The sequence below is a fragment of the Mycetomoellerius zeteki genome, unplaced genomic scaffold (assembly GCF_001594055.1).
Source record: "Mycetomoellerius zeteki isolate Tzet28-1 unplaced genomic scaffold, Tzet1.0 scaffold453, whole genome shotgun sequence".
NCBI lineage: Eukaryota > Metazoa > Arthropoda > Insecta > Hymenoptera > Formicidae > Mycetomoellerius > Mycetomoellerius zeteki.
Window position 1 is genome coordinate 63,363 of NW_017257450.1, and position 18,153 is coordinate 81,515.

General features: G+C 34.3%; 1 protein-coding gene across 5 annotated transcripts in view; it reads right to left on the minus strand.

Annotated features, from left to right (window-relative positions):
* Nucleotides 1-3,980: 3,980 nt before the first annotated feature.
* The window catches only part of LOC108726927 (uncharacterized), a 31,827-nt gene continuing 17,654 nt past the window's right edge, over nt 3,981-18,153 (minus strand). For 4 of the 5 annotated variants that reach the window (XM_018454758.1, XM_018454760.1, XM_018454759.1 and 1 more), the window contains 6 exons: nt 12,312-12,645; nt 11,545-11,848; nt 10,861-11,181; nt 7,096-8,372; nt 5,330-6,091; nt 3,981-5,221 (listed from right to left, as the gene is read on the minus strand). In XM_018454758.1, coding sequence (XP_018310260.1) covers nt 5,062-5,221; nt 5,330-6,091; nt 7,096-8,372; nt 10,861-11,181; nt 11,545-11,848; nt 12,312-12,645 — 3,158 coding nt within the window. In that variant the 3' untranslated portion in view covers nt 3,981-5,061. Of the gene's footprint in view, nt 5,244-5,329; nt 6,092-7,095; nt 8,373-10,860; nt 11,182-11,544; nt 11,849-12,311; nt 12,646-18,153 lie in introns of all 5 variants that reach the window. The other variant, XM_018454762.1, reaches the window with a different exon arrangement.

The window sequence follows — 18,153 nt, forward strand, 5'->3', positions numbered from 1 at the left end:
TTATTATTATTATAGTAGTAATAATCATAATTATAGTAATATATAATTATAGTTACAAATACCAAACATTTTTCTCTCTGTGTGGTGATCGAAACTATTTAAAGTAAATTAATTAATGGTAAATTAATTGACATTATTAATAAAAATCAATATTAGATACTTATATATCTAATGTCATGTTGCCGATTGACTGATTGCCTATTTAATTGAAAAACGATAATCGTGTTTTATTTGACACTGGAAGTCTGTCCCATTCTGTCTCATTCCGTGAGCTGTATAGATTATTATATCTCGCTATTATACGTTTAAACGAAAATACGTTTACATGTATAATTAGAATATCCGTTCATTAGAAACATTTTTCCGAATATACGTGTAATTAACTATTATACGTTTAAACGAAAATACGTTTACATGTATAATTAGAATATCCGTTCATTAGAAACATTTTTCCGAATATACGTGTTTTATTATACATTTAAACGAAAATACATTTACATGTATATTTAACATATCCATCCATGAAAAACATCTTTTCGAATATTTTAAAAAACGTTTTTTAAAATATTCGAAAAGATGTTTTTCATGGATGGATATGTTAAATATACATGTAAATGTATTTTCGTTTAAATGTATAATAAAACACGTATATTCGGAAAAATGTTTCTTTTATAAACGGATATGCTAATTAAACGTGTAAACATTTACCTTCAAGTAAACGTTTTTTTGAAAGCGAATATAAACGGATAAATGTTTTACGTTTACACGTATCTTCGAAAAACGGAATAAAATTAGAGTCCTAATATAGATACTGGAGTAACTCTTCCCTGCCTCTTGCCCTCTCCATCTCTACGAAAATGTGTGATGGGGGAGGATGGCCGAACTGCAAGAATGAACCAGGAGAGAGACAGAGACCATCTCCATACGTTTTTTTAGAGACGACGGGGAAGGGAAGACTTTATACTCCAATATGTAAAAAGCTCACAGAATAAGACAGATGATATTTTCGGTTTTCAGTGTCAAGTAAAACACGATTATCGTTTTTCAATTAAATTAGATCGTCAACGTAACTATAAGTATCCAATATCAATTTTCATTAATAATGTCAATTAATTCGCCATTATAATTAATTCACTTTAAATAGTTTTGGTCACCAAGTCACAATTAACACATACGTCTGATTTCGGATAAAGCAAACGAGACATTTTTTATCAATGTCAAATTTTTCCCTCTTTTTCGAGTAATCTTTAAATTATATTTAAACTGTTTTTCATACATGTAGGTAAATATGATATTCCAAACAGAACATAAAGTTAACTTGATATCAAAATGATGTCAAAATAGCTTTAAAATGATCATTAAAAATCACTTTTCAATCAGTCATGATTCATTTTAATATAAAATTTGGTGACATTATCGTGATCTGTTCCGCTTGGGGATATAGATAATATACAATATGTGTAGTATATAATATGTGTATACAAGGTGAGGCATTTAAATTTTGAGACACTTTAATATCTTGAATGCATTTTAGAAAAAAATGTTTCGTGTTATCGTACAGACAGCAGAGGAAAAAGTCAATTGACAATAAAAAGTAACATAAAACGATTGAACCACTACCTTCAAGAATGTAAAAAAAGATTGTTTTCTTCCTTGTTGTACCGAGTGAACAACCAGCTTTACGTGATATATCTTGGGTAATACTAATGTCGGTGGTACTTAAACTTTGAGTACTCATAACTCAAGAAGTTACCATTACAAAAGAGATTGTAATCAGTGTCTCAAAAATGTCTTGCCCTCGGTTGTAAAATTATACAATAAAAAATGAAAACATTTATTTAAAAAATTAAAGGTAACCTTCAAACGACTATTAAAAATCAAACTAATGGTACCATATCTTATATGTTCTCTTCGAAATTATAAAATTTTTGCATGAAACATTTTACAATGAAAACCTTAATTTTCGACAAATCTTAATCCATTATTTAAATAGCCCATCCTGTGCGTGCGCGCGTGTGTGCGCGCGCTCGCGCGCGCGCGCATGCGTGTACTGTATAATATATTTAAAACTTAACATTTAAAACTCTAAATATTATAAATTGATTAATTGCAATGATCGAATATAAAATAAGAATGGAATTCAATGCAACAATAATTTTTTTACAATACATATGTTACAATTTTCATAGAGCACAAATCTTTTGCTAAAGAAAAAATTATTATTTTTCCTCCACATCAATATATATAAAGAATTAAAATAACTTGAAAAAAATTAAACTAAAACTAAAGAATTCAGATTAATTTTTTTAAAAGCTGTTAAAAATCGATTAAGACGTTTTACATTCCTTATCTTTCGATTGTTGTATACTCAAACCAGACTCAATGCCGTTCAAACATGCTGAAGAACGTATTTTAAAAATGTATGAATATTATTTGACCTTGCCTCTGAAGTGTTACTATTCATAGATAAATTTATTGGAGGCGAAAACAAATCGTATCTTTTACATTCGTAGTATATAAATGAGACAGTCGTAATCTGGAGACAAATAAAGAACGATGTAAATACTGTTCAGTGTTCAAACCATGACTAGAAATTGAAATTGAGAGATTGGACTGAAATTTAACCAATCGATACAAAGTTCATTAAACTTGAGATTGGTTTTCTTTCTTCCGATTGATTAAATTCCAATCCAATCTTAATCTTTAGCCTGATCATGGCTTTTAGAGCGGTATTCATAATCAGTTCTTATATTCAAGATCGTCTTAAGTTCTGTCTTGAAGTGTCACGAACCAATCAGAGGGCCGCATTGGCATTAAGATATTACTTAAGACGGTCTTTAAATAAGAACCGACTATGAATACCGGCCTTAATAATTTCCATTTTATCATAGATCTTCGACCCATTGGCCCATTGAGAAATAAGGTTTCGTTTACCTCTCAATATCGCAAATCTTGATCTGTTTTATATATTATATAATAATTATTTTACAAATATTTTATAGTGCTACATACGTGCCATTTCCTTTCCATTCTCCAAAAAATTGATCTTACCGCGAGAAGAGAGATCAAACTGAGCTAGTCGTGTTATCGGGCTGATTTTCTAAGCGTGAATGAAACAATCCTCCACAGACACTCGATTATCTTTGATACATTTTTGTTTTTCTTTTTTTAAGGAGGTAGATAATATAGAACTGTCTTTCTCTCTCTATCGTACGAGAGTTAGACTTATGAAACGCGTACGAGTAATAAATGCATCTCGTCTCGACTTTCTGAAATTTCCAACCAAGGGAGAATGACAAAAAATTACTCCCTTAAAAATCAACATATTCGAGCGAATGATGGCTCGCCAAGCCAGATCTAGAAATGAAAATGCAAAGAGATCGTGGCGAGTAGACAAGTCGCCGACGATTAGAAGTAATCTGCAAGATAGTGCAGTAGTTGGAAAAATCCGTGTATGCATGCACCGTTTAATCCGCACGTGCAGTAGTACATACACGTTAGAGTGATTCGCGTGCATTTAACATTCCGACGAGTGTTTCGCGACGAGTATTCATAATTATGCGACGTTAATCGCTGGGAGTATAATGCCTACGATATCGGCAGCCGAATCGTTCGCGAAATCTGCCTGGCATTACAGTAGGTAATCGTAAAATCGTTTACGTAAATGCTATCGTTTGAAAAACAATCGATCATAAATGATCTCATACCGGTTTTTCCGATTCAACATTGAATAAACTTCTTAATTTCGATACAAGATCAACGTGCCCACAGAGATATATGTGTCTATATAAATCTATGCTTATCTATATGATATGAAGCTTCGAAAGTTCACTCGAACACCGCGAGATCTCGTCTCATCGTCGCTGTATATATATATATATAATAAATAATAAAATAATATGTTCCTTTTTGTAATACAAGTCGACACAAGTTTCTGTCTTTGTTACTCTCTGAATGTCAAGAAAGATAGTGATGTTTGCGTCGACTTGTGTCACTCAGTGTGTATGTGCGCGTGCGCGTGCACGCATTATTTTACTTTTTCTATCTTTTTTCCAGGAAGAAAACGAGATACGAGCGATGCCCGAGCATTTTACCGATATTTCCCGACGCGGTGCGAATCTCTCATCAAAGAAAACTAGTGATTGATTAGTAGAGAAACATTAGCGAGCCACCATCCTGGGTGCCTCTAACAAAATATCACCGCGTATGTGCATGCGTATGATAAACTTTAAATTAAGGTGCAGACACAATAGAAGGAATAAGAAATTTCGTCTGACCGCGGTTTTTCTACAAAAATTCTTAAATGTATATTTGGAAAAGAACTTGTGACATGCGATACTCTCCATTTCGTTCTCTTACATATGGTTTCAACTTTCAACGATATAAAGAAATAAACTTTTCAATTAGGAAATCGTATAATAATTAATCGATCGTAATGAATCATAATGTGTGCGCAACTTTGACTAACGCCAACCAAAGGAAAATTAAGAACGAAAAAGGAAAAGAAAGAACTCGCGATATATTGCTGCAGTGATACATAATTCTATCGCGAAAGTATCATGCGAAAGTGTATATTAACAGTGATGTGTGTAAATCTGACGCGGTGCGATTATAAATACGAAAATGGTCCGATTGGCGTATGTTGTTGTACAGATAAACAATTGCGTGACGCCGAAGACGTAAGACATATCGAAATTCGATTTCGAAGACACGAGCGCGCAGCAATGTAGGTACATACGTAATACATACATATGTATGTACTTTCAACTATCGGAAGTTTGATCGCGCGCCTGCTACGACCTACCAAAAAGCGGAGAACCGATTCCGACATCATTTAATAAGGTTCCCGGTTTTGAAAACTTTTCTTACAGAAAAAAAAAATGCGACGAGAAAACGCGACGATGGCGCACATCTCTTTCGGAATCGAATCGTCCTTTAACTCGTCGCAGAAGAATTCGGATTAATCTTTCCACACGTAGAAAAGAAAAATCCAAAGATTCTAAGGCATAAGTGCGCTCTATACGAGTACGTATTACTATATTACAATTGTCATATTAATTATTATTGGTGCTGATTCTCGTCGTTTTCCTCCTGCGATATGATGCTCGACCTGTTGGAACGCACGTCGAGATCCATTGCGAAGGGTTTCGTCGAGTTGCCGAGAAGCACCTGCGTGCTTTGACTGTCGTCGAGACTCAGCGAGCACTCCAGCGAACTGTCACTGAAAGTACAGAAACAGATTTCTACTCGTCACTAGCGCCTTCGCGGATCGTCCCGGGCCGGACACGTGGTTAGCTCACTTTGACAATCGGTAACCGATTGAATTTACCTGACGATACTGGCACGATCGACCGAACTACCACCGCCAACTGTAGGCACCGTACAGTTTTCGCCATTGCACGGTCGCTCGCCGTTACTGCTGCAAGAGGAAGTTCTGGTACTGGTACTGCCGGTGGCAGCTGTGGCAACAGCCGTAACCGTTGCCACCGCCGCTGTCTCCCGCATGGACGCTCGCCTAGATTCCTCGTGGCACTCGCACTTGCACTCTTCCGGTTGTACGTAGTTGTAACCACCGCTGACAGTCTTTGCGATCTCATCCTCTGGCCGCGGTATCGTTTGTATCCGTTTCGGTGCTTTTCGCTTCTCTGGTATCTCTTCGAAGTTGATCCAGTTGCTCAGCCGCACTGCTGTCGCTGATGTTGCTGATGATGATAATAATAATGATGATGATGATGATGATGATGATGATGATACTGTTGCTGCTGTTGCCGTTGCTGCTGCCGCCGTTGCCGCTGTTGATGCTGCTGTTGATGCTCTCGGTGGCAGTGGAGGTGGACTAGGTGATTTCCCTTGATTAGTAGCGCCTTTGCGACCGCCATCCGGCGGCACCTTGCCCGCAAATTCTGTAAACGTATTCGCTGTACTGGTGTATTGCCGACGCGGACTCTTCAACTTGAAGCTATCCTCTCGCGGCAGAGATATTTTCATTCGCTCGACACGCCTCTCATCCAGCGATGTCTGCATTACAAACTCGTCCAACAAGGTCGGGTTTATTGGTGTCGTTGAGCGCGGTCTCTCGATTGGAATTGTTCTGACAACAAACAACATGATATAAATCTTGAGTTATTAAAAATTGTTAAAAATTTGTCCTGCTCTATGTGTAATTTAATATTAATAGTTGATTTTCACATTAATATTGAATAACAAAGTAATTAAACTCAAACAAATAAATTTATATTATAATTTAGTATCATGTATATACACATGGTGTTCCGTTACAAAACCGACAAGTTTTGCCAACATGTTCGAAATGATTATTCTAAGCAAGAGTTCATATACATAATTGGTCGATTTTTCGTTCCCAAGATATGAGCATTTTGTACAAAGCATGTTGTATAAGGCCCCATAATAGAAGCTCTTCGATTCCATGTAACAATCATTTGATTTATCGATATGAAATGATATATTACCATTAATCACATTACAATCACAATTACATTAACACTCGATAAATTGTCCTCCTCCTGTTCACAAATTATTATTATTTAAATTGTTCATCTTGTGTAATAGACCCATGTAAACATACCCAGTTTGACCCAGTTGCTCCAGTGATTAGATTAGCAATGGTTGCGTTCAGCAGAGAAAACCAATCAGTTAGCGTTTAGTGATTCTTTAATACGATTCATTTCTACATTTAGATTTAGCGAAGAATTAAAGGCAAGAACCAATCGTATTAAAGAATCACTAAGCGCTAACTGATTAATTTTTTCTGCTGAATGCAACCAATGTTATGACAGATGCTACCAGCTGCAGCTTCCGCCTGCAGCTTAACACCTGTTCTTGTGAGTCTTCTAAAAAAAAACAGGAATGCAGTAACCGGGCATTTTACGTGTTCGGATGATGCTTCTGGTCCATTGGCATTTTTATTTCATATCTTGAAAACAAAGCCGAATTAATTCATGGTATGTATAAGTAATTCATTTGCTTCGACTGACCATTTGAATGTACTGATAAAACTTGTCAGTTTCATAATGGAACACCCTGTATATTGTTCGCGTTTGTCGTAATTTCCAAATTTTTATTTTAAAGAATTACCTTACTTCCTGAAGTCGTTGTTTAACCGGTAGAATGGGTACAGCTACGCTCTTTTCTAATGGCAGGGTCGTCGGTACATATGGAAGATCCTCCTCAAAACTCTCCTCATAGAAGAGACCTTTTCGCTCGTCCGGTAGCTCCTCGGTCAATTTCTCGACCTTATTGCGAATAAACTCAATCTCCGAATCTCTTTCGGATTCGGAGCTGTTATGATCCAGATCGGATATCACACTAGGCGCTTTTACTAGACCTTCCTGTTCCAACGATTTGCCAATTTTATCATCGAGGTAATCGAGTCTTTTAGTTTCTTGAGCAGCTCGAGAAGGCTCGCCCGAGCTTACTCTTTTCTGCTGCATCGCTACATCGTCGCTTATCCTTTCGGATAGTTCTGGTTGCTGCTGCTGATTCTCTTTGCTTTTTCTCTTCGGCTTTGTTATGTCCGGTTTTTTGCCGGTAGACTCTCTCGACAAGCCACCAGACAACGTTCGTAAGTCTGTCGATTTAATTTCCGATGTAATCGCTAGTTTAATATCTGGTTTAACCGTAGTCGATGACTTGGCTGATGGCATTCCGACTATTTTATTAGCCTGCGCGTTAATCTTTGAGTCCCTCAACGAACTTTTTAGTGTATACGAATCTTTTGGCTCGCTCTGCGACAGCTGGCTATCTCTGGACGAACTTCTGGATGCAATCTGCGTCACCGTAATCGTCTCAATCTGCGCCTCGGTCCTAATCTTGGCAATTGACGACGGATGATGCTCAATTGACACCTCTGTGATTATGCTACCCGTATGCGGTCCCTCAGATTCGTACTCATCCAGTAGTTTGGTCGGTGTTTCCAACGGTATCGAGACACTCTCTGATGGCAAGGCTTCCTCGTAGTTTCTGTCATCGGCATGCAAACTAATAAAGATCGAATTATCCTGATGATTCTTTTCCTTTTCCATATTAAACGTAAACTCCACGTGACCGATGCTCTCTAGAGACGGGTGTTCATCTCCACTAGCGACTTCAAGATCACATGAAGCTGCGATTGCCTCATCGTAGCTCTTCTTCCTCTCGCGTTTCTTAAACAAACTCAGCGTAGACGAAAACACCCCTTTATTCTTTGAATCTTTTTTCAAGATTGAACCCTTGTCGACAGAAACTCTTTCGCGTGATTTTGAACGACTTCTCAAACTCTCCGTAGTGTCCTTCAATTTCGACGTTAGACTCCGTCGTGGCTTTGTGCTAGGTGACGGTGATTCTGGGCTCAATACGTTACCGTCGGCTCTTGTCTATTTAATTATAAATACAATGGTCAACAATATGATTCAGCAACTTAATAGAAGATTAGATATTAAGTTGTATGCAAAATTATCGTTTTTTTTTTTAATCAAATTCTGTTTTAAATAAAAATTGTAAAATGTTTTAGAAAGACAATAAAACGCCCCTTAAAGGAAAATATGTATTTGAAGATGATTATTTTACATACACAAGAACCACATCAAAATTATTTAATACGTCTCATAATTTATTTTTGAAAATTCAACATAATACAACTAAACTAATCGATAATAATGATACAGTGAATAAGCCTATGTGAGCCAACACAAGTTCTTCGTGTGTAAATGTATATATATTACAATTAAATTAAAATACAGACGAACGTTTCAACCGTGGTATTGGATCCTCTTCAGTGTAATAAATAAAGATGACAGCATTCAATTATAATGAAAAATTGCGTTCTATAATATTCGAGTCGTCAGATCATCGCTAAATTATTGTCAATGTTTGAATTCTTCTTTAATATCTGTTGTATTTTGCAGAATAGAACAAGCGTAATTTAGAATTAATACAACTAAAAATAATAAAAAAAAAGAAAATTAATAAAGTCAGTTTAAAATCATCATAAGTCAATTTAACTTACATGGATTCAGTTTAACGATGGTCTGTTACAAAAATGATGTTGCTAGGTGTCAAGACTGTGTGAAAGGTCAATTCGCAACGATACTTATTATGTAGGATATACCGATAAACAATGTTATAGTCAAACATATAAATGAAAAATCACTAAGTTTTTAAATTCAATAAATTCAATAAATACCCTTATTTTTAACAAAAAAATTACTATTAGTAACATAGAAACATTCAGTCTTCCGTGACCAATTCATAATATAGAGGATTCAATAACTCTGTGTCCTTTTGTAGATTTAATCCATTTTTTTGCTTTTTGATAAAAAAATAGCCTCTGATATTATTCTTTTGTTATAATTCCTTTCCTCATCTAATATCATTATGTTATTTCAATCAAAGTTATGATTGTGTCCCATCCTATGCTCTATAATAACCGTGTGTTTTTGTGTTTCTATTGATATTGTTACGATGTTCACTAATTCTTGTCTTTAACAATCTTTTCGTTTGTCCCACGTAGGATGCATCACAATCCCGACAATTGATTTTGTACACAACATTAGATCGTGATAAGGTTGATAATTTATCTTTTTGACATTTGATAAACGCGCTCAGTTTATTAATCCCCGTGTAAGCCAATCGTATGAATTGATTACCCTTGAAGAATCTTTTGAATTTATCAGAAATGTGTGGTACATAAGGTACATATTGTAAAATAATTGAACCTCCCTTTTGTTTCACCATTAACTTTCTTATTCTTATCTACTGCTATTTTTTCAAAATGATTGAATTTGGCTATTAAATCTTTTTTTTTAATGTTCTTAAAAATTAATTTCAACGGGTATTCGTTATTTAACAAAATTTGAATAATGCATTCGAAATTTTTCCTGTGAAACATAGGATGTGATAAATATATTACTCTGTCGACTAAGTTCATGATATTCCCTATTTTTTGGCACGGGTGGCATGAATAAAAGTTTAGATACCTATCCGAAAAGGTAGGTTATGGTACCAATCATGAATTAATTTGTTGTCATTTTTTATTAGTGTCAAATCCAAAAAATTCAATTTGTCACCTCCCCTTTCAATTATAAAATTTATTCTAGAATGAAATTTATTGAATGTGTCTATCAATGTTCCGTTCCTGTGTCGCAAGTGCAATATCATCAACATATCTATAATAAAAATTTAAAGTAAATTGTAATTTATTGAGTGAAGCCCGTTCTAAATCCTGCATGACCATATCTGCTGCTATAAGGGATAAAGGGGATCCCATAGGTACTCCAAAAGTTTGTTTATAAAACTTATTGTTCAAAACAAAATACATGGAATCAAGAATTAACTTAATTGCTTTAATAAATTCTTTTTTCAAGATATTAATGTTGTTTTCAATGTTGCTCCACCTTCTTTCTACGCTCTCTATGACTAGATCTACTGGTACGTTAGTAAATAGGGATACAACATCGAGTGAAACAAGAACGGAATCATTAGATAAATTTAATTGTGTTAACTCCAACGCTAATTAAAAACTATTTTTTACATGACGACTCGAATATTATAGAACACAATTTTTCATTATAATTGAATGCTGTCATCTTTATTTATTACACTGAAGAGGACCCAATACCAGGATTGAAACATTCATCTGTATTTTAATTTAATTATATGTAATATATATACATTTACACACGAAGAACTTGTGTTGGCTCACATAGGCTTATTCACTGTACCATTATTATCGATTAGTTTAACTGTAGGAGCCTTTATTTATTGTTTTAATATTTATTATAATACAACTAATTTTCCTCTTTTCTTTGTTAATTGCTAATAAAAACCGCAAAATTCTATATTACGTAGATTTTATACATGTACCTTAAATAATGAAGCAAAACTACTTTTTCTAGATACGGACGATGGACTGGGTGTTCGCGAGCCTTCCAAATCACGAACTTTTTGATGTCTCGGCAATTTGGGACTTCCGGTAAGACTACTTGTCGTAGGCGTTGTCTGAACAATCTCCTTAAAGTTTTGAGCTTTTTTTCTTTTGTCATTAAAATCGAGTGTCGCGGGTTTCTGAACTTCTTGTATTTGAATCTTTGATTGATATTGCTGCTGCTGTTGTTGTTTCTGCTGTTGATGCTGTTGTTGCAGTATCGATCCTTGTTGTTGACCCGACTTTTTGATGATCGGAACCTATCTCATACATATACACACACAGTACGAGAAAAGATATAATATATTTAGCTTTCAGTCTTGCGAAAGCAAATATTCAAAAGAAATCCCTTTATATTTCGATTAGTAAGATTAATAATAGATCAGAGAAGAAAAGAAAGTTTTAGGATACTTTTGCGCATGGCATTACATGCCCATGTTTTATTCTGACGATACTGATAGAATTTTCCGATAAATTTAATAAATTCTATATTAAAACAATATAATTTAGTTTATATAAAAAGATTCTAATTCACGAGAGAAACCTCGCAAATATTGCCTCGATATTTCTCGATAGAATGTATCAGGCAACTGAAAAACAAGAGCTTAACAGACAGTACCAACCTCTATATTAACTTTCTCCAAAAATCTTTTGGTAATTTCCACTTCTCGTTTGAAGATTTCCTTCCGCTCCTCGCGACCGCGTCTTCTGGGCTTATCCAACGGATCCGGCTTCAGATTGCCACCCACCATAGGCACTTTAATACTCTCGGGAATCAACGCCTTCGTAGTATCGGCCTCCCGCTTCAAGAGTATTTTCTCGAGATCATCGGTTTCCGGTTTCGACGGTTCTATCAGATTGTCAGCCAACGTCGGCTTGCTTCCGCAGAACGACGTCTCTAGTAGACACTTGTGAGGACTGGGAGATCTAAAGGAAATTTATCAACAACTCGTTTTACCATTCTCATATCACGCTGTATAATTTTCCTCAGCAAAATCTTCACATTTTCCGTTAATAAATCTTTGACGAGGTCAAAGAAAATAATCTAGGAACTTTAAATTTTAAGCTTTGTGTATAAGTAGTAAATAATAATTTAAATAACACACAAGTAATGCGACAGTTATTCTTTAATAAATATTTGGCGTATATCGATGTAGCAAGAGAAACTTCAATTGCAAAACATATAAAAAGGAAGTTAATAATAGATCCTATAGAATGAGTCGATAATGAGATTTTCGAAAGAGACACAGTTCGATTCTCTTAAAAAACAAAATTTTGCACCACAACACACACAGTAGATAATAATGAAAACGAAAATATGTTACGCACGCACGCACGCACGCACGCACGCGCGCACGCATTTTCATCTTCATTATTTTGCGTTCCTTACCTGGAGGAAGTCGCTGACATAACCGAGAGCTTCCCCGAGACACCGGAGCCTTGACTACCAACCGACGATAACCTAGATGTTCTACCGCTGATGTTGAGCAAACATATCTCCGAGCAGTTACTGTCCTTGCGTTCACGATCCTGACCTAGTTGCTTGCCGCTGTAATCCGATTGGGATCCATCGGTCTCTTTTCGCTTTCGCCTTTTGGACTCCCGTTTGAGATCCTGTTCGTGGATGGGATCCTGTAAATCCAGCTCCTCCGTAGAAGATCTCAGATCTTGAGCGTCTTCCTTATAACCCAGAGTCAGCTTGCAACCGGATGGAGGATCCGCACCTAGAAATTCACGGGATCTCTAGACTTTTTCGTTCTTAAGGAGATCCTAAACCGATTACCGAACTTGATCGAGATAGATATTACAAACTTTTTTAATTCCAAATTCGATAATAGTGACATCTTTGATTCATTTCTTACATTATATTATATATCGTTCTGTCTCACTCAAACGCATACATCTTTCCTTATCTAACGTATACCAGCACCATCTATCGCAAGACCGCGCAACTAATACTACATGGAATTTCGGCTTTGTTGACATTCCTAGTTTTCGCAAAGCATCCGTATAGATACATATATTTTCCATTCGGTGAAAATACTTTTCTTCTAGACTTTCAATTTTAGTTCTACAAACTCGATATTGTTCATTGCAGTAATGTGACCTCAAATGCATAATTATTTTTAAGATATGAACTATAAAACTCTTATATCAAACAAATATATACCGAGGTGACAGCTGTACGAGCCAAAAGTGAATTTTTTAACTTTTTTTCGATTATTTTATGAAATTCAGTGTAGCTGAAGTTCTGTTTGTGCGTGATTTAATTCTATGATAATAATTTTGCAATCCGTAAATCCAATTCGGAGATTTTTCACCGAAGGGAAATGATGGTAAAGCAGGACGACTTTCGTATCCGCTTAAACGACGTTCTCTAAAAGTTTCTAATAACTTTTAAAGTCTATGTAGATTAAGTCGGACGTTTAAATGTTACGAAAGATTTCTCCCTTGCATTTGATATCATCAATGGTCCGTATGATCGCCTATAACACTTGAATAATTTAACCAGGGAATGGAAAGTTACTATTTAAAAGTAACAAGTTACAGTTACTCGTTACCGAGTAGAAAAAGTAACTAGTTACAGTTACTAGTTACCGATTTTTAAAGATAACTCGTTACAGTTACCGTTACTTGAAAAAGTAACTTTTCGTTACTTTTCCGTTACTTTTTTAAAATCGACGACCACCAATCACAGCAAACGAGTGCTTGGAGGCTTTCCACAGTCTCAAGCGCTATGAGTGGCTTGTGTCTGTTTGTCTAATCGATGTCCAATCGTAGAGATGTAAACGATGGAAAAATTCTAGAATTTTAGGGTAAAAAATTTGGGAAATAATGGTTTTTTTCCTTCGGCTTTGACAGTTTTTTTACTCGGATATTTTTTTAACATTTCACGATTTCGACGCTGTATTAATTTTAAAAGTGAAGTAAGTATTCCATACTTGTATTATTAATACAAATAATACTTTACTAGACTAATTGACACTATTTTTTGTCGTATACTGTGATTATACATATTCTAAATTTAAATTATAGTGAGACAACGTTCATCGAATCTCTAACTACGCTTAAATCAATATTATATTGGGATGTTGTCTTAAAATAATTAAAATATAGAGTACAATTATAATCAATATGCAACAAAACAATATTTATTATGCTTATATTATATTATCTATAGTATTATCTGTATTAATAACATCATTTATTTAGCTTTTAAATATATGAAATGTCTGTCGTTCCAATATATTGAAATAACTTTCTTTATGAATTAATTTTATGTAATTTAGTCAAAAATACCGTTATTTACAGTAAAAAAACTAATTGTTTGCTTGATACTTTTCTCCGAAGTAAAAAAATACCGTTTTTTACATCTCTATTCAATCGTGTGCTAAGTAACGATGAAAGTAACTGTAAAATTCGTTACCGTTACCAAAAAGATGTAACTAAGTTACCGTTACAGTTACCAAAAAGAAAAAGTAACGCAGTTATCAGTAAAGTTACCCAAAAAGTAACTTGTAACTGTAACTTCGTTATAAGTAACGAGTTACTTCCATTCCCTGTATGTATCATTTAACACAAGTCTATGTCACGTCTTCTCGCGCTTTCTACAAAATATATAAGTGTGAGTATATAAATGTATCGTTCGGCCATTCGAATTTTTAATTCGGCTTATACTTGAGTTACATGTCAACATTCAATATTCATTACTTCACCTATAGGTAAGACCAAAGTTGACAAACGTTATTTTACAGTTACTTTGCCGTTACTTTTTATAGTAAACAGTTTAATGACGATATTGCAATTCTTTATGACGGTAATGCTAACTAACTAAACGCTAAGGTTATGCAAAGGTTAGAAAAGTCACTTTGAAAAGTAATTTTGTCACCATTATGAGTAACCAGGGTTGGAAAGTAACGCGTTACTTGTAATGCCGTTTTCGTTACTTTTTTCTGTCTGTAATGGTAACGATAACGAATTTAGCCGTTACTTTAATTCTTATTATTTTAACTTATTTTATAATTTATTCTTAATTTCTTAAAAAAATTTCGTATTTAATATCTTATACTTCTAATATACTACCAATTGAAAATATATAATTCACATTACATATACAGGATGTCCCATTTTTAATAATGCATTAAGATTTCTCGAAAACTATAGTAGATACGGAAAAATGTTTCAAACAAAAGTTGTATGGTTTGGAGGGGGACATAAGAAGGTACTATTGATTTGACCTTGGTCAGATTATTCCTCTTATTTTCATGTTTGCACTAAAAATTAATTTTTATGTAAAAACAAAAATAAGAGATACAACCTCCAATGGCTTTGATCTTGACAAATGTTATCCAGGACATGATCCTGAACAACATTTAAGAAGTTTTAGCCGTCGATCGGACAACTTGCGTAATGCTAATGCCAGCTGTACTGTAACTTTCGAGTCTTATAACTTGAAAAATACTTAATGAAAAAATATTTTATTATAGTGTTTCGAAAAACTCTCAAGGTAAACTACAAGAAAATGTAATGAAAAATAGGAGGTTCCATTTAAAAAAATCGACCTTGATATGGCGACTCCACCCAAGGTCAAATCAATGGTACTTTCTTATGCCCTCCTCCGAACCATACAACTTTTGTTTGAAACATTTTTCCGTATCTACCATAATTTTCGAAAAATCTTAATGCATTATTTAAAACGGGACACCCTGTATACGGTAAATTTTTGGTACGGGCAATAAATATTGAAATACACATAACAGTAACCCTGGTGGAAATAAATCGTCGAAATCGCTGAAAATCGCTGAAATTTCTATCAATTGACTCATTTTATTATGAATTATACTAAAATAGGTCTATTGATAAAAATTTCACCGATTTATTTCCACCAAAGAACATTAACATTTAAAAACAATGTTTAATCTATTATCTATTTAATCTAAGTTCTTATAAAAATAAGTACATTAAAATAAGGATATTAAGAAAATAAAAAATTAGTAAAACTGTAGGCAAGTTTAATATAGAGAAAAGCTTGCTCTATATACAAACTAGTTAGTAGAGAGTTTCAAGTTTGAATATTCATTTCACATTTAATATTAAATTAATTATCAGCTAATATAATTTTAAAATCTAATAACTTACTTTAGCATTATAAAAAAAAGTAACGAAAAAGTAACAAATCGTTACTTTTCAAGTAACAGTAACGCGTTACTTTTTTGAGGTAACGCGAACAACCCTGCAAGTAAAGAATAAAAAGTAACGCGTTACAAATTAGGAGTTATTTTTTTCAGTAACGAATGACTTTTCCAACCCATTACAAGTAACGATTGACTTTTTTAACTCTGATGTTAGCATTATCCCAGTGAGAAATGACAATAGAATCGACGTCAAATCGACGTCAAATCGACATCGATTCGACATCGATTCGACATCGATTCCATTGTTATTTCTCATTGGGACCGTCCCCAATAAAAACTTCACAATGTCATTACCAAATCGTTATTAATATATAATAAGACAACGATCAATCAAAAAGGCGTTACAAGTAACACGTTACTTGCTATATAATCCTGGGGAAGATTTTATTTTTTTGGTATATTTAATTTGCAGGAACATTTTAATGACAACATTTGACGAGATACGTATAAAGAGAAGAATTAACACTAGCATTGATCAATATTCATTCGTAATAGTGAAAATATTACACAGAATAGGTAAGAACTCCTATAACCTTTTTTGCAACTGACAAAGATTGACAACAGATTATGGCAAATAAAAAACATATTTTGTTAATGCCGGTACTGCTAGCACATTTCTATAAAATATGCGATAACTTTGTCAGCGAAGTATATATGACAGAGAAGCGGTGAAAAGCGAGCAGGTCTGTTCAACGTATTGATAACAAATTGACAGCAGATCTTAAGCAATTTTGCTATTACAAAAGTGTCAGCGTTTTTCACGAAAGAATGCAACATTATTTGTTCGTCAAAATATATTTGGCACCATTTTGTCGGCGCATTAGACAACAGATTTGACCTGCATTTGGAATCAACCTGTCATCACATTGCTATTACCAAATTTGTTCTGATGTTGGTTTCAATTTGACTTCAAGATATGTTCTTCAAATATAGTTTACATTGGAAATCCTATTGCGAACACAGTAGGCTCTAGTTTTGACATATTATTCCGCTGGAATTTATTGCCAATTTTATATTATCTTGCGTACAAAATGTTTGTTGGGAAGTTTCGCGGGTTATCTCAGAAATGTATTCTCAGAATGCATTCTAACAATAAGAATGGATTTGGACACGGAGATATAACTCGCGAAAAGCGTAGTTTCTGTATAGAAAGTATTCGTAGAAGACGCAAGAATATTAATAAATAAGAAAATTGTGTCAGTAATGATCAAATGATGAATTTGATTGATCATTACATTACACAAGATTCGAAGTTTTAATGACGTAATTTGTGCAGTATGTACGTATGTCGTGCAAAAATCCATAACAACAATAAATCCACTAAATAATTGAGATGGACAATCGATAGGAAGGTAGGGTCAAACGATTTAAGTTCTTCTAGTTGAATCGATCAAAAACCTTGACCTAAGGAATTCTTTTTCAGAAACTATTCGAAATATGCACAATCTGTGCACGTAAAGCTCGCTTCTTGTACTCGCCCAATAAGTTCTCAATTTAATCACGCTAATTCGCCTTGGATACATGTGTTCGATTACTGCGTCAATGTTGTATATTATGTCATGTTGAATTAATGTCGCAATTAATAAAGGTAAACCTTCGGATGAGCTGCATATTCGAAACGAAACAAACGACCACGTGTTTTTGATGTATTTTTGGCTCCTGAAAACAAATATGACAGCAGAAATTGGCGCTCGGCCGTATCTTGGCCGCAATTTCGAAAAAACATCGAAAAAACGTGATTTTTTTTAGTTTTTTGTATTTATTTCGAAAAATGCAAATCGTATGAAAAAATGTTTCAAACAAAAAATGCAGAGCGGAAAATCCTCTACAAATAAGGTTTGATACACTTTTGTCGTATCTTGTATAATAAACGCGTAATCCGTAGTTAAAGTACCCAACTTAATCAATTAGGTTTCTCGCAAGTGAAATGTGCCGAAATTTAGTATATATGAGGACGTGATTCGCAGGCATTTTATACAGTATCTTATAGATATATTAATCCATTAAATTAATAACCATTAATAACCCATGTGGATA